Source organism: Myotis daubentonii, chromosome 15 (genome assembly GCF_963259705.1).
Source record: "Myotis daubentonii chromosome 15, mMyoDau2.1, whole genome shotgun sequence".
In the NCBI taxonomy this organism is placed as follows: domain Eukaryota; kingdom Metazoa; phylum Chordata; class Mammalia; order Chiroptera; family Vespertilionidae; genus Myotis; species Myotis daubentonii.
In genome coordinates, this window is record NC_081854.1 from 1,578,265 (window position 1) to 1,598,267 (window position 20,003).

The window sequence follows — 20,003 nt, forward strand, 5'->3', positions numbered from 1 at the left end:
TGGAACGGGTTGCTCCGGGCAGCGCCGTCCTGCGGTTGCTCATGGCCACGCACCCGGCACCCCTCGCCGGAGAAGCACGTTCTTGTCCACAAGACGACCGAGGACCTCAGCAGGCTGGGGAGGAGAGAGCAGCAGCCTGAGGCAGGGGATGCTGGTGCGAAGCTCGCCCCCCCAACGGCCCGCTGTGGGCAGCGACTCCGCCTCAGTTTGCTCATCTGCGTGATGGGGTGAAGGAAGCCGGCGGAGCCGGCATGGACCTGAGCTTGCTCCCGGCACACGGCCATTCCCCCCTCCACCCCCATCCCTTCACACAGGCAGCCTCTGGCTTCCTCGCAGCCGGGACCCAGCAAACATTCGAAGGCCAGCCCCTCCCTGATGTCGGCCCAGAGGGCAGTGAGATGCACAGATACTTCTCTACTGGCCCGAGTCCCGCTACGACAGAACACGTGGAGGAGGGCCCTGCCATTTCTCCTTCGCAGGGAGAGCCTTCCCCGCCTGCGCCTGCGCCTGCGGGCTGGGGCTGTCCCCACCACGGGAGGCGCGGGGTCAGGCTGCCGTTGCCGATCGGATCCCGAAAGCACCGGCCACTCATCCCCCCCTCCAGCAGATTCATTTCGTTCACAGCCAGATGCCCCGGCGGAGCCCGTCTGTGCCCCAGAATCCCTTGGAGCTGCTTAACGACTGGTGACGGCTGTGCCCCACGCCAGGCCCAGCAGAACAGAATCTCTGAGGACTGAACCTGGGCCTCTTTTTAATTTTTTTAAGCTTCCCAAGGTGACGCTCAGGCGGAGACAGGGTCCAGAACCCCGGCCTCAGTCTCTGGGCCTCCAGGTGGGGCCGGAGATGGGACCTCCTCCCTCCCCCTGTGGAAGCCTGGACTTCGGCCCAAGGGCTCGCAGCCACTGCTGGTGGCCATTCCCGCTTTGGAGGGACCGGGATGCCCACGGGAAGCCTGGGCGCTGAATCTGAGCACAGCACCTACTGCCATCCCACAATCCCTTCACCTACTCCACTTTTCATTTTAAAAATATGTTCTATTGATTCCAGAGAAGAAGGAAGAGTTAGAAACGCCAACGATGAGAGGGAATCATTGATCAGCTGCCCCCCAGTGGGGACCGAGCCCCACCACCCGGGCATCTGCCCCGACTGGGAACTGAACCTCGACCTCCTGGTTCATAGGCGGACGCTCAACCACTGAGCAACACTGGCCGGACCCTACTTTACTTTTCAAAATACTCACTGTCACCTGTGATAGGTTTATTTATTTATTGAAGTATATTTTTATTGATTTCAGAGAGGAAGGGAGAGGGAGAGAGGAACATCCATGATGAGAACCATGCATCGGCTGCCTCCTGCAGGCCCCACACTGGGGAGCGGGCCCACCACCTGGGCATGTGCTCCCGACCGGGAATCGAACCGCGACCTCCTGGTTCCTAGGTCGATGCCCAGCCGCTGAGCCACCTGTTACAGGTTTAACCCGGGTCTCCTTGCTAAATGCAAGCTCCAGGTGTGAGAACAAACAAGCCATCTTTTCTGTCAAAGAGCAGTTTAGACCGCCGCCATCTTCAAACAGCTGTGGACAGAAGGGGCCACATGCTGACCTGACAAGCTCAGGGGAGGCCTGCATGGCGGTCTTGCAAACTCAGACCTAAAGTCACCACAAAGGATGGTCTGAAATTAAACTTAACTAAAAGCAGTGATGGTGGGCAGTTACGTCCTGGGCCAGTATCATCACTGACAAGGTCAACCTTTACCTTAACTGAGCCTGCCTGTCTTTTGGCATCTGTGATAACATACTCTGTGAAATGTCTGGGTAACCTGTGACTTCCCTTTATGTGGAGCCCCTGGGGCACAACCAAATGTGCTGGGTCCCAGGACAGAGACCACAAATTCCTTCATCATCATGTTAACTGATCCTGCACCCACCTAAGTGTGTGTCCATCATTTTACTTTATATCCAATCCCAGGGGTTTCCCTGCTTTGCTTACCCTCCTCCTTAATCTGTCACCAATGAATTTCACGTAACCCACCTATGTTCCTCCTTTGATTGCAACGTATAAATACAAATGTAACCCAGCTATTCTCTGGAGCATTAGCTCAATTCGTTGAGGTTCTGCTTCCCGGCATATGTCAACAGTTTGGCTCAAAAAAACTCAGAAAAACTCTTTACAGGTTTCAATGTTTTTTTTTTTTTTTACATTAACACAGCAAAGGCCAACCTCCCTTTGAATTAGCCAGTCGGGAAAGACTGTGCACCTGAGCTCCAATCAAGAGCAAAGGACAGCCCCGACTGGTTTTGCTCAGTGGATAGAGCAGGGGTCCTCAAACTTTTTAAACAGGGGGCCAGTTCACTGTCCCTCAGACCGTTGGAGGGCCGGATTATAGTTTAAAGAAAAACTATGAACAAATTCCTGTGCACACTGCACAGATCTTATTTTGAGGTAAAAAAACAAAACGGGAACACATACCGTATTTGTATTTGCATGTGGCCCGCGGGCCGTAGTTTGAGGACCCCTGGGATAGAGCGTCGGCCTGTGGTCTGAAAGGTCCCAGGTTTGAATCCAATCAAGGGCATGGACCTTGGTTGCGGGCACATCCCCAGTGGGGGGTGTGCAGGAGGCAGCTGATCGATGTTTCTCTCTCATCTATGTTTCTAACTCTCTATCCCTCTCCCTTCCTCTCTGTAAAAAATAAATTAAAAAAAAGAAGCAAAGGACAGGTCACCTGCGTCAGGGATTATACCAAGCAGCCCACTGCTCCATGAGGGCAGCTTCCAGACCATGTGTGCCCACCCTTTTACGTAGAAGTAGACATGTTTGCCTCAGCACAATTCACCATAGCTAAGATTTGGAAACAGCCTAAGTGCCCATCAGCAGATGAGTGGATTAGAAAACTGTGGTCCACCTACACAATGGAATACTACACCGCTGTACAAAAGAAGGAACTCTTGCCCTAGCTGGTTTGGCTCAGTGGATAGAGCGTTGGCCTGCAGACTGAAGGGTCCCAGTTTCGATTCCGGTCAAGGGCACATGCGGGTTCGATCCCCAGTGGGGGGCCTGCAGGAGACAGCCGATCAATGATTCTCTCTCATCGCTGATGTTTCTATCTCTCTCTCTCTCCCTCTCCTTTCCTCTCTGAAATCAATAAAAATATATTTTAAAAAAAGAAGGAATTCTTACCATTTGCAACGGCATGGATGGAGCTGGGGAGCATTATGCTAAGTGAAGTAAGCCAGTTGGAGAAAGATTAAGTATCACATGATCCCACTCATTTGTGAGATACAATGAACATAAACTGATGAACAAAAACAAACCCAGAGACAGAGAAGCATCATCAAACCTCAGAGGGAAGGCAGGGGCGGGCGGGGGGAAGGGGGAGAGATCAACCGAAGGACTTGTATGCATGCATATAACCCAACCAATGGACACAGACACTAGGGGGGTGAGGGCATGAGTGTGTGTGCGTGCGTGTGTAGGGGTAATGGGATAAGGACACATGTAATACCTTAATCAATAAAGAAATTAAAAGTAAATAAAATAAAATAGCTGACAGTGGGGGGGGGGGGGGGGGAGATGCTTCCCTTGCTGCCTGGCTCCTGAGTGTTTTGTGTTCCACCAGGACCCCTGACTTGGGGGCTCACCTCATTTCTAACACAGCTGAGCGGGAGCCTGGTCTGTCTTGTCCGTGACCTGCAGGGACCTGGCCATGGCAGACAGGTGCCTGCTGAATGAGTGACTGCCTCTTAGAGCCTCTCAGGGCTGCAGGCCACAGACACCCGCCCTCACCTCTGGGGACGTCACCCCTCAGCGCCTCTCCCCTCCTCCTTTCCCTCCCATCTTGGGACTGTCCATCAGTGCCCTCATCACCGGCCTGTCCATAGTGACTCTTAACTGGGGTGCTGTTGCCATCCGTCTGGGGGACACCTGGCAGCATTGGGGGACATTTGGCTTTCACCCCCAGGGCAGGGCATGGGATGCTGGCACCTGGTGGGTAGAGGCCAGGGGCCATCTTACAATACATGGAACCCCGCCCCCCAATTATCTGGCCCAAAGTACCCATAGTGAATATTGGTCTACCAGTGATGGCGAACCTATGACACGCGTGTCAGAGGTGACACGCGAACTCATTTTTTGGGTTTATTTTTCTGTTAAATAGCATTTAAATATATAAAATAAATATCAAAATATAAATCTTTGTTTTACTATCAAATATCAAAAAATTTCTGCCCTGACTGGTTTGGCTCAGTGGATAAGAGCGTTGGCCTGCGGGCTCAAGGGTCCCGGGTTTGATTCCAGTCAAGGGCATGTACCTTGGTTTTAGGCACATCCCCAGTAGGGGGTGTGCAGGAGGCAGCTGATCGATGTTTCTCTCTCATCGATGTTTCTCTCTATTCCCTCTCCCTTCCTCTCTGTAAAAAAATCAATAAAATATATTTAAAAAAATTTTTTCTATACGTGACACGGCACCAGAGTTTAAGTTAGGGTTTTTCAAAATGCTGGTACGCCGAGCTCAAAAGGTTCACCATCACTGATCTAGACCAGTGGTCGGCAAACTCATTAGTCAACAGAGCCAAATATCAACAGTACAACGACTGAAATTTCTTTTGAGAGACAAATTTTTTAAACTTAAACTATATAGGTAGGTACACTGTTATTAACTTAATTAGGGTCCTCCTAAGGCTTAGGAAGAGCCACACTCAAGGGGCCAAAGAGCTGCAGTTAGTTTGCTGGCCACTGGCTCTAGACTCAGAGCTGCCTCCAGACCGTGCTATGGGGACCCCTCCACCCAGGAAGCCTCCCTGCTTCTGTCCTCCCGGAACCCAGCAAGGGAATTCGGAACCGCTCTGGGCGTCCTTCCCGTTATGATGTCACTGACAAAGCGACTGTCATTCATACCCGGCTGGTATCCACTTAGGGCTCGCGTTTTCATTCCGATTTTGGGTGCGAAACCGAGGGCCGCGGATGTAAGTGACCTTTTCCAAAGTCACACAACCAGCGAGTGACTAAACCAGAGTCAGCGTCCAAGCTCCAAGGGATCCAGAGGCCACGCTGAGAGCCCAGCCCTCCTCTCTTCTGCTTTTTAAAAAATATATTTTTATTGATTTCAGAGACGGAGGGACGGGGAGGGAGAGGGAGAAATAGAAACATCCATGATGAGAGAGAATCACTGCTCAGCTGCTTCCTGCATGCCCCCTACTGGGGATCAAGCCATCGCCCGGGCAAGTGCCCGGACCAGGAATCGAACCCGGGCCCCTTCAGTCCACAGGCCCAAGGTCTAGCTACTGAGCCACACCGGCTGGGGCCACCCTCCTTTCAAAGGCAGACAACCAGCTGCAGCTCGACGACTGGGGCGCCGCTGCTCAACTGGAAGGTCGGACCCTGGGCTTCGAGGAGGAGCGCCCCCCAGCATCACCCCGGCACCCCTGACTCCACACCTCTGCAGGGCATCACCACCGACACCCAGCCCCCAACAGGGCTCAGCAAGCACAATGCTGGGGGTCTCACCCCGATACCCCGCTTGCTTAACTTCCCGGCCCCCAGGAGGCAAGCCTCGCACAGTCGAACGCGGGCTGCCTTCCCCAGGGAAGCAGGAATTTGGGGGGAACACAGGCAGGCTTTGGGATTTTTTTTTTTTAGAATTGGGGTCCATGGAAAAAAAAAACAGGGAGAAGGTACACATCCATAACACAAGGAAGCCAGGTGCAGTCACATCTCCATGAGACAAGGAGGCGGCAACAGGCATTATTTACATGAGCCGAGGGAACAGGGAGTAGCCCAGAAAGGCCGATATTTACAAAATAAAGAGAAGGAAGCCCCAAGGGAATAGGGGAACAATAAGGAAGGGGGGGGTGGAACCTCCATGTGGATGTGAGCTTCCCCCTTTGAGCCCAGCAGTTACTATAGGAACCAGCCTAAGGGAACAGCGACCAATCAGAGGGGACATCAAGGCACCAGGGTCTGCAGCCTTTCTCAGCCGCAGGGAAGGGGACCTCGGCGGGACCCCGCCCCCTCCCCACGTGGGAGTCCGTGCATTCCGGCGGACAGACAATCCGGGTTCCAGTCCAAAAATTCGGTATCACCGGAGCCCTGTGCGCCTCCTTACCGGGACCCCCTTCCAGGCACAGGCGGGCCCGAACCCGGGCCGCAGCACGCACACTCGCCCCGGCAGAAGCTCGGACGCCGGGTCGCTCAGTCGCCCAGGCAACAGGTGACCGCACCTGCCTGCCTCCCGCGCACGCGCACAAGCGCGCTGCGAGCACACGCACCCTCAGGGCCCCCCTCAGGGGCCCGCTCCCGGCCCCTCCGGGTGCGGGCACCGCTCTCCCGGGTGAAGAGCACGGACCACAGTGAAATTACACGGACCGGGGACCCCACGCCCCGCGGACCCCCCCACGGCTGGCTCCGTCTCTCTCACACACACACACACACGCACCCTCTCCTCACCACACACCGACGCCATCACACGTTTCTCACCGTGATGGCCCTTCCCCTCTCGCGCAGCCTCGGGCTCACAGCCGCACACAGGCTGGGGCGCAGGACCCCCCCCGCAACGCAGCCTCACGACCCCACGGGGGAGCGGGAGCACAGACCCCCACACGCACGCTCACCTCCGTCCGCTCGGGTCGCTTCCCAGCGGCGCCCACCTGACTCCAGCGCCAACACCCCCGCGCCCCCCGCGCCCCCCGCGCGCCTGCGCACTCACCTCCGGGAACTCAGCCCCGCCCCCTCACGCTTCGGGACCGCCCCCATGCCGCCTCAGGAGCGTGAGGCCCCGCCCCCTCACGCCCGGGACCGCCTCCATGCCGCCTCAGGAGCGCGAGGCCCCGCCCCCTCACGCTCCGGGACCGCCCCCATGCCTCCTCAGGAGGGCGAGGCCCCGCCCCTCACGCTCCGGGACCGCCCCAACACCGCCTCAGGAGCGCGAGGCCCCGCCCCCTCACACGCAGGACTGCCTCCAGGGCCTCCTCGCCCCGCCCCTAAACAAAGCCACGCGGCTCCCCTCTGCAACCAACACTCCCGGGACATCCCACGGACGCCGGACGGAGGCCCCGCCCTTCTCACGTAACCGCGAACGCCAGCACGCACGCAATCAGCGCCGTCCAGGGGGCGTCGCCGCCTCCGCGCCAACCCACGTGGCACGCAAGGCCGGCCGCGCGCCCCGCCCGGGCCGCACTCCCAGGTGAAGTCACGTACACGCTCTCCGGCGCTGCGGCCCGCCCTTGGTCTGTTCAGCCGACCCAGCCTCCGCCTCGCCGCCCTTCCCGGCCTCCGCACCTGCGCGTCCCGGTCCGGAATCCGCGGGACTCGGAGCCGCGCTCACCCGCGGATGCGCACTGCGCACTCACTCCCAGAAACGTCCGGGGCGCCGCGCGTCTCCGGGCGGCCACGCCCTGGCGTGCGGTGGGGAGAGCCGGGCGACGCGGGCTGCGATCTCTTCTTCCCCGAGACGGACTGGCCCGGGAGAGGGGCGGAGGGATGGTCCTCAGGCGCGGGGTGGAATCTCATTGGCGCCTTCATCCATCGAGGAGCCTAGAGTTCTTTGAGCGGCGCCGAAACTACATTTCCCAGGAGTCCCTGCGGCCCGTTGCCATGGCGACGCGTCAGGCGACGGCTGTGTGAGGTGGTGGCTGTGAGATCGTGCGTCTGGGAGAGCAGTGGGATGCTGCCCGGCCTGGCCTTGTGGGCGTGTTTTTTGTTTGTTTTAGGGTTTTTTTTTTTTGGGTGTTTGTGTCCGCTTTTGCAAAATGGCAAGAACGTTGGAACCTGTAGAGAATTTTTAAAGTATTGATCCTGCTGCTGCTGGGCTCAGCGATTGAGCATCCACCCAGGAACCACGATGCCACCTGTTCGACTCCCGTTCAGGGCACGTGCCTGGTACGATTCCTGGGGAAGCAGGAATTTTAGGGCGATCTAGGCAGGCTTAGGGATATTTTTTTAAGAATTGGGGTCCATGGAAAAAAACACTGGGAGAAGGTACATTTCCATCACACAAGGAAGCCAGGTGCAGCCACATCTCCATAAGACAAGGAGGCGGCAACAGGTCCATTTCCATAAGACAAAGGAACTGGGAGTAGACCAAGTCTATATTTACAAAATAAAGAGAAGGAAGCCCTTCATCCAGAAGGAGAGGAAAGCCCAGAGGGAATAGGAAAACAATAAGGAAGGGGGGAGGGGAGAGCCTCACATGTCCCATGTGATATTCAACCTTTGAGCCCAGGAGTTACTATAGTAACCAGTCCAAGGGAATAGTGACCAATCAGAGGGGATATGGGGGCACCAGGTTCTGCAGCCTTTAAAAGCCATGGAAACAGGACTTCAGTGGGACCCTTTCCCCCTCCCCACGTGGGCGTCTGTCCTTGTCCTTAAAAAGTTCTCCATTTTTACTCTACCACTTTCTGTCCAAGGATTCATTCTTCGATTCCCTCAAAGAATCCGAGTTCCAGTCCAAAAATTCGGTATCACTGGGTTGCGGGCTCGATCCCCAGTAGGGGGCGTGCAGGGGGCAGCTGATGGATGATGTTCCTCTCTCATCCATGTTTCTCTCTCTGTCCCTCTTCCTCTCTCTCTAAAAATCAATAAAAACAGCCGAAACCGGTTTGGCTCAGTGGATAGAGCGTCGGCCTGCGGACTGAAAGGTCCCAGGTTCGATTCCGGTCAAGGGCATGTACCTGGGTTGCGGGCATACCCCCAGTGGGAGATGTGCAGGAGGCAGCTGATCGATGTTACTCTCTCATCGATGTTTCTAACTCTCTGTCTCGCTCCCTTCATCTCTGTGAAAAATCAATAAAATATATATTTTTTAAAAAAATCAATAAAAACATATTTTTTAAAAATGTCCTCCCTCCCTCCCTCCCTTCCTTCCTCAGAGGAAGGGAGAGGGAGAGAGTTACACATCAGCTGCCTTCTGCACGCCCCCTACTGGGGCTGGAGCCCACAACCTGGGCATGTGCCCTTGACCAGGAATCAAACCTGGGACCATTCAGTCTGCAGGCTGACGCTCTATCCACTGAGCCAAACCAGCTAAGGCTTTTTAAAATATATTTTTGCCAAAACCGGTTTGGCTCAGTGGATAGAGCGTCAGCCTGCGGACTGAAGGGTCCCAGGTTCGATTCCGGTCAAGGGCATGTACCTGGGTTGCGGGCACATCCCCAGTGGGAGATGTGCAGGAGGCAGCTGATTGATGTTTCTCTCTCATGGATGTTTCTAACTCTCTCTCTTCCTCTCTGTAAAAAAATCAATAAAATATATTAAAAAAAGAATTCCTTCTTAAAAAATATATATTTTTATTGATTTTTAAAATTGATTTCAGAGAGGAAGAGGGAGATAGAAACATCAATGAGGAGAATCATTGATTGGCTGCTTCCTGCATGCCCCCCTCTGGGGATAGAGCCGGCAACCAGGGCATGTGCCCTGACTGGGAATAGAACTGTGACTTCCTGGTTTATAGGTCGACACTCAACCACTGAGCCATACTGGCTAGGTCAGTGATGGCGAACCTTTTGAGCTCGGCATGTCAGCATTTTGAAAAACCCTAACTTAACTCTGGTGCTGTGTCACATATAGAAATTTTTTGATATTTGCAACCATAGTAAAACAAAGATTTATATTTTTGATATTTATTTTATATATTTAAATGCTATTTAACAAAGAAAAATCAACCCCCAAAAATGAGTTCGCCTGTCACCTCTGACACGCGTGTCATAGGTTCGCCATCACTGGCTTAGTCGGACATCCTTAGCGCTGCTGTGGAGGTGGGAGAGGGTCCCGCCCCCACCATCAGCCCCGAGTGTGATGCCCCTGCGCTGAGCATCTGCCCCCTGGTGGTCAGTGCACATCATAGCGACCCCTCGGTCTATTTGCATATTACCCTTTTATTATATAGGATGACGCATTCAGGTAACATATTCCACACATAACACACTGTGATATACGGATATTTTCGCCATCCATCCACCACCACGTAACATATTCCACACATAACACACTGTGATATACGGATATTTTCGCCATCCATCCACCACCACAGCAGGTAAGATGGATGGGAAGCGATTCGTGTAATTTAGATAGCTTGCTTTATGTCCTATCATGTAAAGTAAGACGAGTACAGACTTGGATCCACACGCCTAGGGATATTCAAAGTGAGAATAGCTCCCTCCTATAGCGAAGCGCTCCTGGGATTATGCATCAGAGGTGTGTGGAGCTGTTGATTGGCAAGGGAACGCCCTATCATAGAGGTCTCGGCCAGAGGAGCCCAGCTGCGTTTCAAATGCAAACAATCGTGCCCAGCTGGTGTTGCTCAGTGGTGAGCGTTGACCTATGAACCAGGAGGTCACGGTTCGATTCCCCTTCGGGGCACATGCCCGGGTTGCGGGCTCCATCCCCAGTGTGGGGTGCGCAGGAGGCAGCTGGTCAATTATTCTCTCGTCATTGATGTTTCTATCTCTGTCTCCCTCTCCCTTCCTCTCTGAAATCAAAACAAAAGAAATTAAGTTCTATTAAAGAAATAGAGCTTTTTTTTTTTACACACACACACGCACACTCACACAGAAAACAAATGTGAACACCCCACATGTCCTCTGAATCGGGGGTTAGGATGGACAGTCGGGTTGCTCTCCCCAGCGACGGACACTAGGTGGCAGCAGAGGTCCACGTAGCGCATGAAATCTGCTCATTCTGGGAGCCACACCCAGGAGACGATGTAGTGCGCGAATGTGTAGCTTTGGATAAACTTTCCTAACATGCTCACGGAATGAATCGGGTTTTGAATCTGTCCCTCACACACAGGCGTCCAGGGCAGCCGAGGGGTGATCCAAACTGGCCTTTCATGATTTGCTCCCCTTGGCCTTGGCCTTGGACTTGAAGAATGACTCCGGGGCCCTGGCCGGTGTGGCTCAGTGGATAGAGCGTCAGCCTGCGGACCAAAGGGTCCCGGGTTCGATTCCGGTCAAGGGCACGTACCTCGGTTGCCCGGGCCCTGGTCAGGGAGTGTGCAGGAGGCAACTCATCAATGCATTTCTCTCACATCGATGTTTCTCTCTGTCTTTCCCTCCCTCTTCCACTCTCCCTAAAAGTCAATGGAAAAATATCCTAGTGTGAGGATTAACAAAAGAAAGACACGACTCGGGGAAAAACTGAATGGAGAGATGTGAGCACGGGAACATGGGCCTTTCTGATTCTTTACGTGTTGCGGCCTGGATTTATTTTTTAATTTTCTATCTATGGTTATCGATGCTGGTTGACAGCAGAGGGTGCCCGGCTGGTCCCTCCCATCAATGGATCATCTCCGACATCCAGGTGGTTGCTGGGTAGGGAAGGAGAAGGGTGTCAGCAATTTCCACCAGACGTTCACCCTCACACAACATCCTTTGGAAAAGGGTAGCTTTCTTGAGGTTGTACACCATATCATCAGACACCATATAAAGTATACAATTCCATGGCTTTATCTATTCCTAGATATGTGCAACCACCACTACCGTTTATTTATTTATTTATTTTATTGATTCTTTTACAGAGAGGAAGGGAGAGAGATAGAGAGTCAGAAACATCTATGAGAGAGAAACATTGATCAGCCGCCTCCTGCACATCTCCCACTGGGGATGTGCCCACAACCCAGGTACATGCCCTTGACCAGAATCGAACCTGGGACCCCTCAGTCCGCAGGCCGACGCTCTATCCACTGAGCCAAACCGGCTTCGGCTTATTTATTTTTCTTTATTGATTAAGGTATAACATATGTGTCCTTATCTTCCCATCTCCCCACTCATGCCCTCACCCCCCTGGTGTCTGTGTCCATTGGTTATGCTTATATACAAGTCCTTTGGTTGATCTCTCCCCCTTACCCGCACCCTCCCCTACTTTCCCTCTTAGGTTTGAGCATCTGATCGATGCTTCTCTGTCTCTGGATCTGTTTTTCTTTATCAGTTTATGTTGTTCATTATATTCCACAAATGAGTGAGATCATGTGATATTTATCTTTCTCTGGCTTATTTTGCTTAGCACAATGCTCTCCAGCTCCATCCATGCTGTTGCAAATGGTAAGAGTTCCTTCTTTTTTACAACTGCATAGTATTCCATTGTGTAGATGTACCACAGTTTTCTAATCCACTCATCTGCTGATGAGCACTTAGGCTGTTTCCAGATCTTAGCTATGGTGAATTGTGCTGCTATGAACATAGGGGTGCACATATCCTTTCTGATTGGTGTTTCTGGTTTCTTGGGATATATTCTTAGAAGTGGGATCACTAGGTCAAATGGGAGTTCCATTATTAACTTTTTGAGGAAACTCCATACTGTCTTCCACAGTGGCTGCACCAGTCTGCATTCCCACCAGCAGTGCATGAGGGTTCCTTTTTCTCCACATCCTCACCAGCACTTGTCATTTGTTGATTTGTATTTATTTTATATTTTTATTGATATCAAAGAGGAAGGGAGAAGGAGAGAGAGAAACATCAATGATAAGAGAGAATCATTGATTGGTTGCCTCCTGCACACCCCCCACTGGGGATCGAGCCCGCCACCCACGCATGTGCCCTGACTGGGAATCGAACCGGTGTCCTCAGGGTGCATGGGACCACGCTCAATCAACTGAGCCACACCGGCAAGGCCTTCCCTGTTCTAAATCAACCCAGGGCCAGCTGGGTTTCAAATGTGAACACCCCTAGTATTGCCTCTGAATTGTGGGTTAGAAGGGATAGGTGAGTTGCTTTCCTCAGCGATAATGCAATGTCGGGAGGCTTCCACTAGGGGGAAGCAGAGACGCCCCCCAATATCCCGCCCAGTCAGCCAACATTTTTTTTTAAATTAAATCTTTATTGTTCAGATTATTACATTTGTTCCTCTTTTTTCCCCCCATAACTCCCCTCCTCCCAGTTCCCGCCCCACCCTCCGCCCTCACTCCCCACCCACTGTCCTCTTCCACAGCATAGTATTCCATCGTGTAGATGTACCACAGTTTTCTAATCCACTCATCTACTGATGGGCACTTAGGCTGTTTCCAGATCTTAGCTATGGTGAATTGTGCTGCTATGAACATAGGGGTGCATATATCCTTTCTGATTGGTGTTTCTGGTTTCTTGGGATATATTCCTAGAAGTGGGATCACAGGCCATAGGTGCACGATTTTTGTCCAGTCTCTTTCCGCATCTCCCACACCCCTTTCCCCCCCAAGAATAGTCAGTCCATTCCCTTTCTATGTCCCTGATTCTATTATGATCACCAGATTATTTATTCACTTGATTCTTAGATTCACTTGTTGATAGATGCATATTTGTTGTTCATAATTTGTATCTTTACCTTTTCCTTCTTCTTCCTCTTCTTAAAGGATACCTTTCAGCATTTCATATAATACTGGTTTGGTGGTGATGAACTCCTTTAGCTTTTCCTTATCTGTGAAGCTCTTTATCTGACCTTCCGTTCTGAATGATAGCTTTGCTGGATAAAGTAATCTTGGTTGTAGGTTCTTGGCATTCATCACTTTGAATATTTCTTGCCACTCCATTCTGGCCTGCAAAGTTTCTGTTGAGAAATCAGCTGACAGTCGTATGGGTATTCCCTTGTAGGTAACTCGGTTTCTTTCTCTTGCTGCTTTTAAGATTCTCTCTTTGTCTTTTGCTCTTGGCATTTTAATTATGATGTGTCTTGGCATGGTCCTCTTTGGATTCCTTTTGTTTGGGGTTCTCTGCGCTTCCTGGACCTGTAAGTCTATTTCTTTCACCAGGTGGGGGAAGTTTTCTGTCATTATTTCTTCAAATAGGTTTTCAATATCTTGCTCTCTCTCATCTTCTGGTACCCCTATAATTCTGATGTTGGTACGCTTGAAGCTGTCCCAGAGGCTCCTTACACTATCTTTGTATTTTTGGATTCTTTTTTCATTTTGCTTTTCTGGTCGGGTGTTTTTTGCTTTTCGTATTTCAAATCGTTGACTTGATTCTTGCGGTCCTCTGGTCTGCTGTTGGGAGTCTTTATAATATTCTTTATTTCAGTCAGTGTATGCTTAATTTCTAGTTGGTCCTTTATCATAACCTCGAGGGTCTCATTAGATTTCTTGTAGGTCTCATTAAGTTTATCAGCAATTTCTAGAAAATTCTTGAACAACCTTAAAAGTGTGGTTTTGAACTCTATATCCAGTAGTTTGCTTTCCTCCATTTCTGTTATTTGTGTCCTTTTTCTTTGTCTCCGCATTTTTTATGCTTCCCTGTGTTGATAAAGTGGTTTTCTGTGCTAAGTGTCCTCCCAGTGGTTCAGCCTCCCCAATTACCTGAGGAGACACTCTTGGTGCACCCCCTTGTGGTCTTTGTGCACAGTCTTGTTGTAGTTAAGCCTTGATTGTTGTAGGTATCACTGGGAGGAATTGATCTCCAGGCCAATTGGCTGTGAGAATCAGCTGTGTCTGCAGTAGGAGAACTTCTGTGCTGGAGACACCCCTCCGGGGCAAGACTTGCTTCAATGGGGCTTTGGTGTTCACTGAGTCTGCCCCCTGAGTGTGTCCTTTATGGTTCCACGGAGCTGCAATCTGGGTGGTCCCACTCTGACCACCGGGCACACTGGCTCCTGGATCTCTAGGGAGGTGCTAATCTAGCCTCTGCCTGAGGCTATCCAGCAAAAGCCTCCCTGAAGGGCTTGGGTGGGGCGGGTCCCATGGGATCAACAGAGCAGGGCTAGCAGTTATGGCTGCTCTCAGAGACCCCACTTCTCAGTGTCCCAGAAATTGCTGCAAGCCCCTCTGAGAGAAAGCTGCCCTCGAGTTCTGACTGATGCCAGACAGTCCTGCTTCTCCTGTATGAGTCTGGGTCTCCAGAGACTTGCCCGGAACTGGAGCTCAGAGCCTGAGACTCCCTCCTGATTGAAAACGAAACTGTACCCTCAGCCACCAGCCTGCTCCCTGTGCGCCTCTGTACCTTAGTATTTTACTTCCACACTGCGCCTCCTCTGAGTCTCGGTATGCTTTTCTCTTTCCTTCTAGTTGTAGAATTTACATTCAGCCAGCCTTCTTGTGGTTCTGGATGATGTCCGTTCCGACTTTTAGTTGTATTTTTGAAGTGGTTGTTCGAGGCAGCAAACTCCGGTGTTCACCTATGCTGCCATCTTGGTTTCTCCTAAATACTTCTTTATTGTTGAAAGTATTACATATGTCCCTCTTTTTCCCCCATTGACCCCCTCCAGGTAATCCTTGATAGTTATGGATTTACCATTCCCATTTTGTCCATTGTTTTCTGGCTTTTAAGAATTCCTTTTTATTTTCTCTTGCTGGGTTCCTTTGCTGTAATGTTAAGTTTTGATTCCAAATCAATAAAATCAGACATGAAAAAGGAGAAGTAATAACAGACACCACAGAAACAAAAAAGATTATTAAAAAAATATTACGAACAACCATATGCCAACAAATTGGACAATCTGAAAGAAACGGATACATTCTTAGAAATATATCCATTGCTAAAACTGTATCAAGAAGAAATAGATGCCGAAACCGGTTTGGCTCAGTGGATAGAGCGTCAGCCTGCGGACTGAAAGGTCCCAGGTTCGATTCCGGTCAAGGGCATGTACCTGGGTTGCGGGCACATCCCCAGTAGGAGATGTGCAGGAGGCAGCTGATCGATGTTTCTCTCTCATTGATGTTTCTAACTGTCTATCCCTCTCCCTTCCTCTCTGTAAAAAAATCAATAAAATATATTTTTTAAAAAAGAAGAAATAGAAAATCTGAACAGATTGATTACAACTAACGAAATCAAAGCAGTAAATATTATTAAAAAAAACCAATCTCTCAACAAACAAAAGTCCTGACCTGAATGGCTTCAAAGCTGGGTTTTCACAAACATTCCAGGAAAAACACCTATCCTTCTCAAACTATTCCAAAACATTCAAGAGGAGGGAAGACTCCCACGCACATTTTATGAGGCCAGCATTATTCTACTTCCAAAACCAAATGAAGACACTACCAAGAAAAGAAAATTATAGGCCAATATCTCTGAATAACATAGATGCCACAACTCTCAACAAAATATCATCAAACTGAACTCAGCAATACGTTCAAAAGATCATACACCATGGTTAAGTTGAATCTATTTCTGGGATGCAAGTTTGGCACAATACACACTAATCAATTAACATGACACACCACATAAACAAAATGAAGAACAAAGGTCATACGATCATATCAATAGGTGCAAGAAAAGCATTACAAAATCAAGCATACATTCAAGATAAAAACTCTCAGCAAAGTAGGAATAGATGAAACATACCTCAACATATTAAGGGGCCAGGTATGCCAAACTCACAGCTCACATCATACTCAGCTGGAAAAAAAACAAGGCATTTTAAAAAATATATATTTTATTGATCTTTTACAGAGAGGAAGGGAGAGAGATGTAGAGAGTTAGAAACATCGATGAGAGAGAAACATTGATCAGCTACTTCCTGCACACCCGCTACTGGGGATGTGCCCACAACCAAGGTTCATGCCCTTGACCAGAATTGAACCTGGGACCTTTCAGTCTGCAGGCCAATGCTCTATCCAGTGAGCCAAACTGGTTAGGGCAAGGCATTTTTCTTAATATCAAGAATGACATGGGGAAGTCCACTTTCACGACTCTATTTCAACATAGTCCTGGAAATCCTAGCTATAGTAATAAGACAAAAAGAGGAAATAAAAGGCATTCAAATAAAAAAAAAGGAACAAGTAAAAATGTCATTATTTGCCAATGACAAGGTAATGTATATAGAGAATCCTAAAGAGTTTAATAAAAACTACTAAAACTAATAAATAAATTCAATACAGTAGCAAAATAAGTTTAAAAATTTAGAAATTGCCCTGGCCGGTTTGGCTCAGTGCATAGAGCATCGGCCTGTGGACTCAAGGGTCGCAGGTTCGATTCCGGTCAAGGGCATGTACCTTGGCTGCGGGCACATCCCCAGTGGGGGGTGTGCAGGAAGCAGCTGATCGATGCTTCTCTCTCATCGATGTTTCTGACTCTCTATCCCTCTCCCTTCCTCTCTGTAAAAAATCAATAAAAAATATAAAAAAAAAATTTAGAAATTGATCACACTTTGTGCACCAATAATGAACTATAATGAAGGGCTCATACAACTCAACTAAAGGAAGACAGAACATCCAATTAAAAAATGGGCAATGGGCCTGAACAGGCACTTCTCCAAAGAGGACATACAGATGGCCAATAGACGTATGAAAAAATACTCAATGCCACTGATTATCAGAGAGATGCAAATTAAAACCACAAGGATATATCACCTGTCCCAGAACCTGTCCCAGAAAATAGTCCCATTTACAATTTCATTAAAAAATAACTAGAAATAAATTTAACCAAGCAAATAAAAGACCTGTCCTCAGAAATGTATAAGATACCAAAGAAAAAAATTGAAAAAGATAACAAATTAATGAAAGCATATACCGTCATGGTCATGAATAGGAAGTATTAAGTACCACCAGAGCAATCTATAGATTCAATGCAATTCCTATCAAAATACTAATGGTGTATTTCACAGAACTGGCACAAACACTCCAAATTTTATTTGGAACCACAAAAGACCCCAAATAGCAACAGCAATTTAGAAAAAGAACCAAGTTGGCTGTATCACGCTACCTGATATCAAACTATGCTACAGGGTCATAGTAATAAAAACAAGATGGTACTAGTATAAAAATAGACAGAGAACAATGGAACCGAACTGAGAGCTTACAAATGAATCCACCTCTATATGGTCAATTAATATCTGACAAAGAAGGCAAGACCATCTGTCCAATATGTGGTATTGGTAAAATTGGACAGAAACATGTAGAAAAATTAAACCAGACCACCTTCTTTTTTTAAAAAATATATTTTATTGATTTTTTACAGAGAGTAAGGGAGAGAGATAGAAAGTTAGAAGCATCGATGAGAGGGAAACATCGATCAGCTGCCTCCTGCACATCTCCCACTGGGGATATGCCCGCAACCCAGGTACATGCCCTTGACCGGAATCGAACCTGGAACCTTTCAGTCCGCAGGCCGACGCTCTATCCACTGAGCCAAACCGGTTTCGGCCCAGACCACCTTCTTGCACCACATACAAGAATAGACTCAACATGGACGAAAGCCTTAAATGTGAGATGTGAAACAATAAAACTCCTAGAAGAAAACATAAGCAGCAAAATCTCTGACGTTTCTCTTAGCAATATTTCTTTCTGATATATCTCCTTGGACAAGGGAAACAACAACAACAAAAAATTAAACAAATAGGACTACATCAAACTAAGAAGTTTTTTCACAGCAAAGGACACCATCAACAAAATGAAAGATCACCCACTGAGTGGGAGGACATATTTGCTAATGATAGAGCTGATAAGGGGTTAATTTAAAAAATATATATATTTTATTGATTTTTTTACAGAGAGGAAGGGAGAGGGATAGAGAGTTAGAAACATCGATGAGAGAGAAACATTGATCAGCTGCCTCCTGCACACCCCCTACTGGGGATGTGCCCACAACCAAGGCACATACCTTTAACCGGAATGGAACCTGGGACCCTTCAGCCTACAGGCCGATGCTCTATCCACTGAGCCAAACTGGTTAGGGTGATAAGGGGTTAATTTACAAAATACATAAAAAAACTTATACAACTCAACTGACGGAAGACAAAAAATCCAATTAAAAAATGGGCAATGGGCCTGAATAGGCTCTTCTCCAGAGGACATACAGATGGCCAATAGATATATGAAAAGATACTCAAGGCCCTTAATTATCAGAGAGATGCCAGTTAAAACCACGAGGATATATCACCTGTTGGGACCTGTCAGAGTGGCTATCATCTGTAAATTACTAAACAAGTGCTGCTGAGGGCACATGCCTGGGTTGCGGGCTCCATTTTCAATGTGGGGCGTGCAGGAGGCAGCCGATCAATGATTCTCTCTCATCATTTATGTTTCTATCTCTCTCCCCCGTCTCTTCCTCTCTGAAATCAATAAAAATATATTTAAAAAATAAAATAAAATAAAACTGTTAAGCCCAGATTTCAGGATCCCCAAAAGACCACCAGGGAGCCAGCCGAGTCCAATGCAAAAGCAGATAGAGTCTTTATTCGGGCTAGCTCGAGCTCCCCCCACACTCACCGACACAGCAGCTGGGGCAGAGAGAGAGAGCTAGCTCTGTGGGAAGAGGGGTTTTATAGGGGGGTTGGAGTAAGGGGAGGAGAGAGGACTGTGGGCCCTGCCGATTGGCCAGGTGCAAGTCGGGGTCTTGTTACGCAGGATGTGGTCGTGTCTATGGCGCGCACTTCCCTTGATTGTCATCGGTTAAAGAAATCCTAGGTGTGGCTAGCAGAGGCTTGGGCTTCCGGGAAGAAGCTCCTTGCCCAGCACATGGCTAAGGCTGCTGCCCCAAAATGGAGGATCCGGGGTAAGATGGAGGGCGTAGCCCTCGCCCTTTCAAAAACCACACTGCCTCAAATTCAACCTGCTCAATGACATTCAACTTTCAAAGTTATAACTTTCCCAATATTTATTCTGAGATAATTTCTAAGACAGTTTGGCAATTTTAAATTTTTTTCATGTTGATTTTTAAATTTTTGGAAATTTTTTTTATTGAAATGAAATTCACATAACATAAAATTAAACGTAATGTTTACATATTAAAGTAAACATTTCAAAGATTACTTTTGTTGGTCATTAAAATTGTTATTTTTTTAATTTATAAAAAACATGTTCATTTAAAAAAGTTAAAATAAAATAGTTAAAATATTATAGCCGAAACCGGTTTGGCTCAGTGGATAGAGCGTCGGCCTGCAGACTGAAGGGTCCCGGGTTCGATTCCGGTCAAGGGCATGTACCTTGGTTGCGGGCACATCCCCAGTAGGAGATGTGCAGGAGGCAGCTGATCGATGTTTCTCTCTCATCGATGTTTCTAACTCTCTATCTCGCTCCCTTCCTCTCTGTAAAAAATCAATAAAATATATTTAAAAAAATATATTATAGAAAATATTAACTGCCCCTAAATGCCCTCCGCTGCCAACCTG

The 20,003-nt window shown here is 48.8% G+C and overlaps 1 protein-coding gene across 1 annotated transcript in view; it reads right to left on the bottom strand.

The window, feature by feature from the left end:
• Positions 1 to 766: 766 nt before the first annotated feature.
• The window catches only part of LOC132216030 (saoe class I histocompatibility antigen, A alpha chain-like), a 107,730-nt gene continuing 88,493 nt past the window's right edge, over positions 767 to 20,003 (bottom strand). The window contains exon 7 of the mRNA XM_059665018.1: positions 767 to 965. Within this exon, the coding sequence (XP_059521001.1) occupies positions 782 to 965 (184 nt within the window). The 3' untranslated portion in view covers positions 767 to 781. The remainder of the gene's footprint in view (positions 966 to 20,003) is intronic.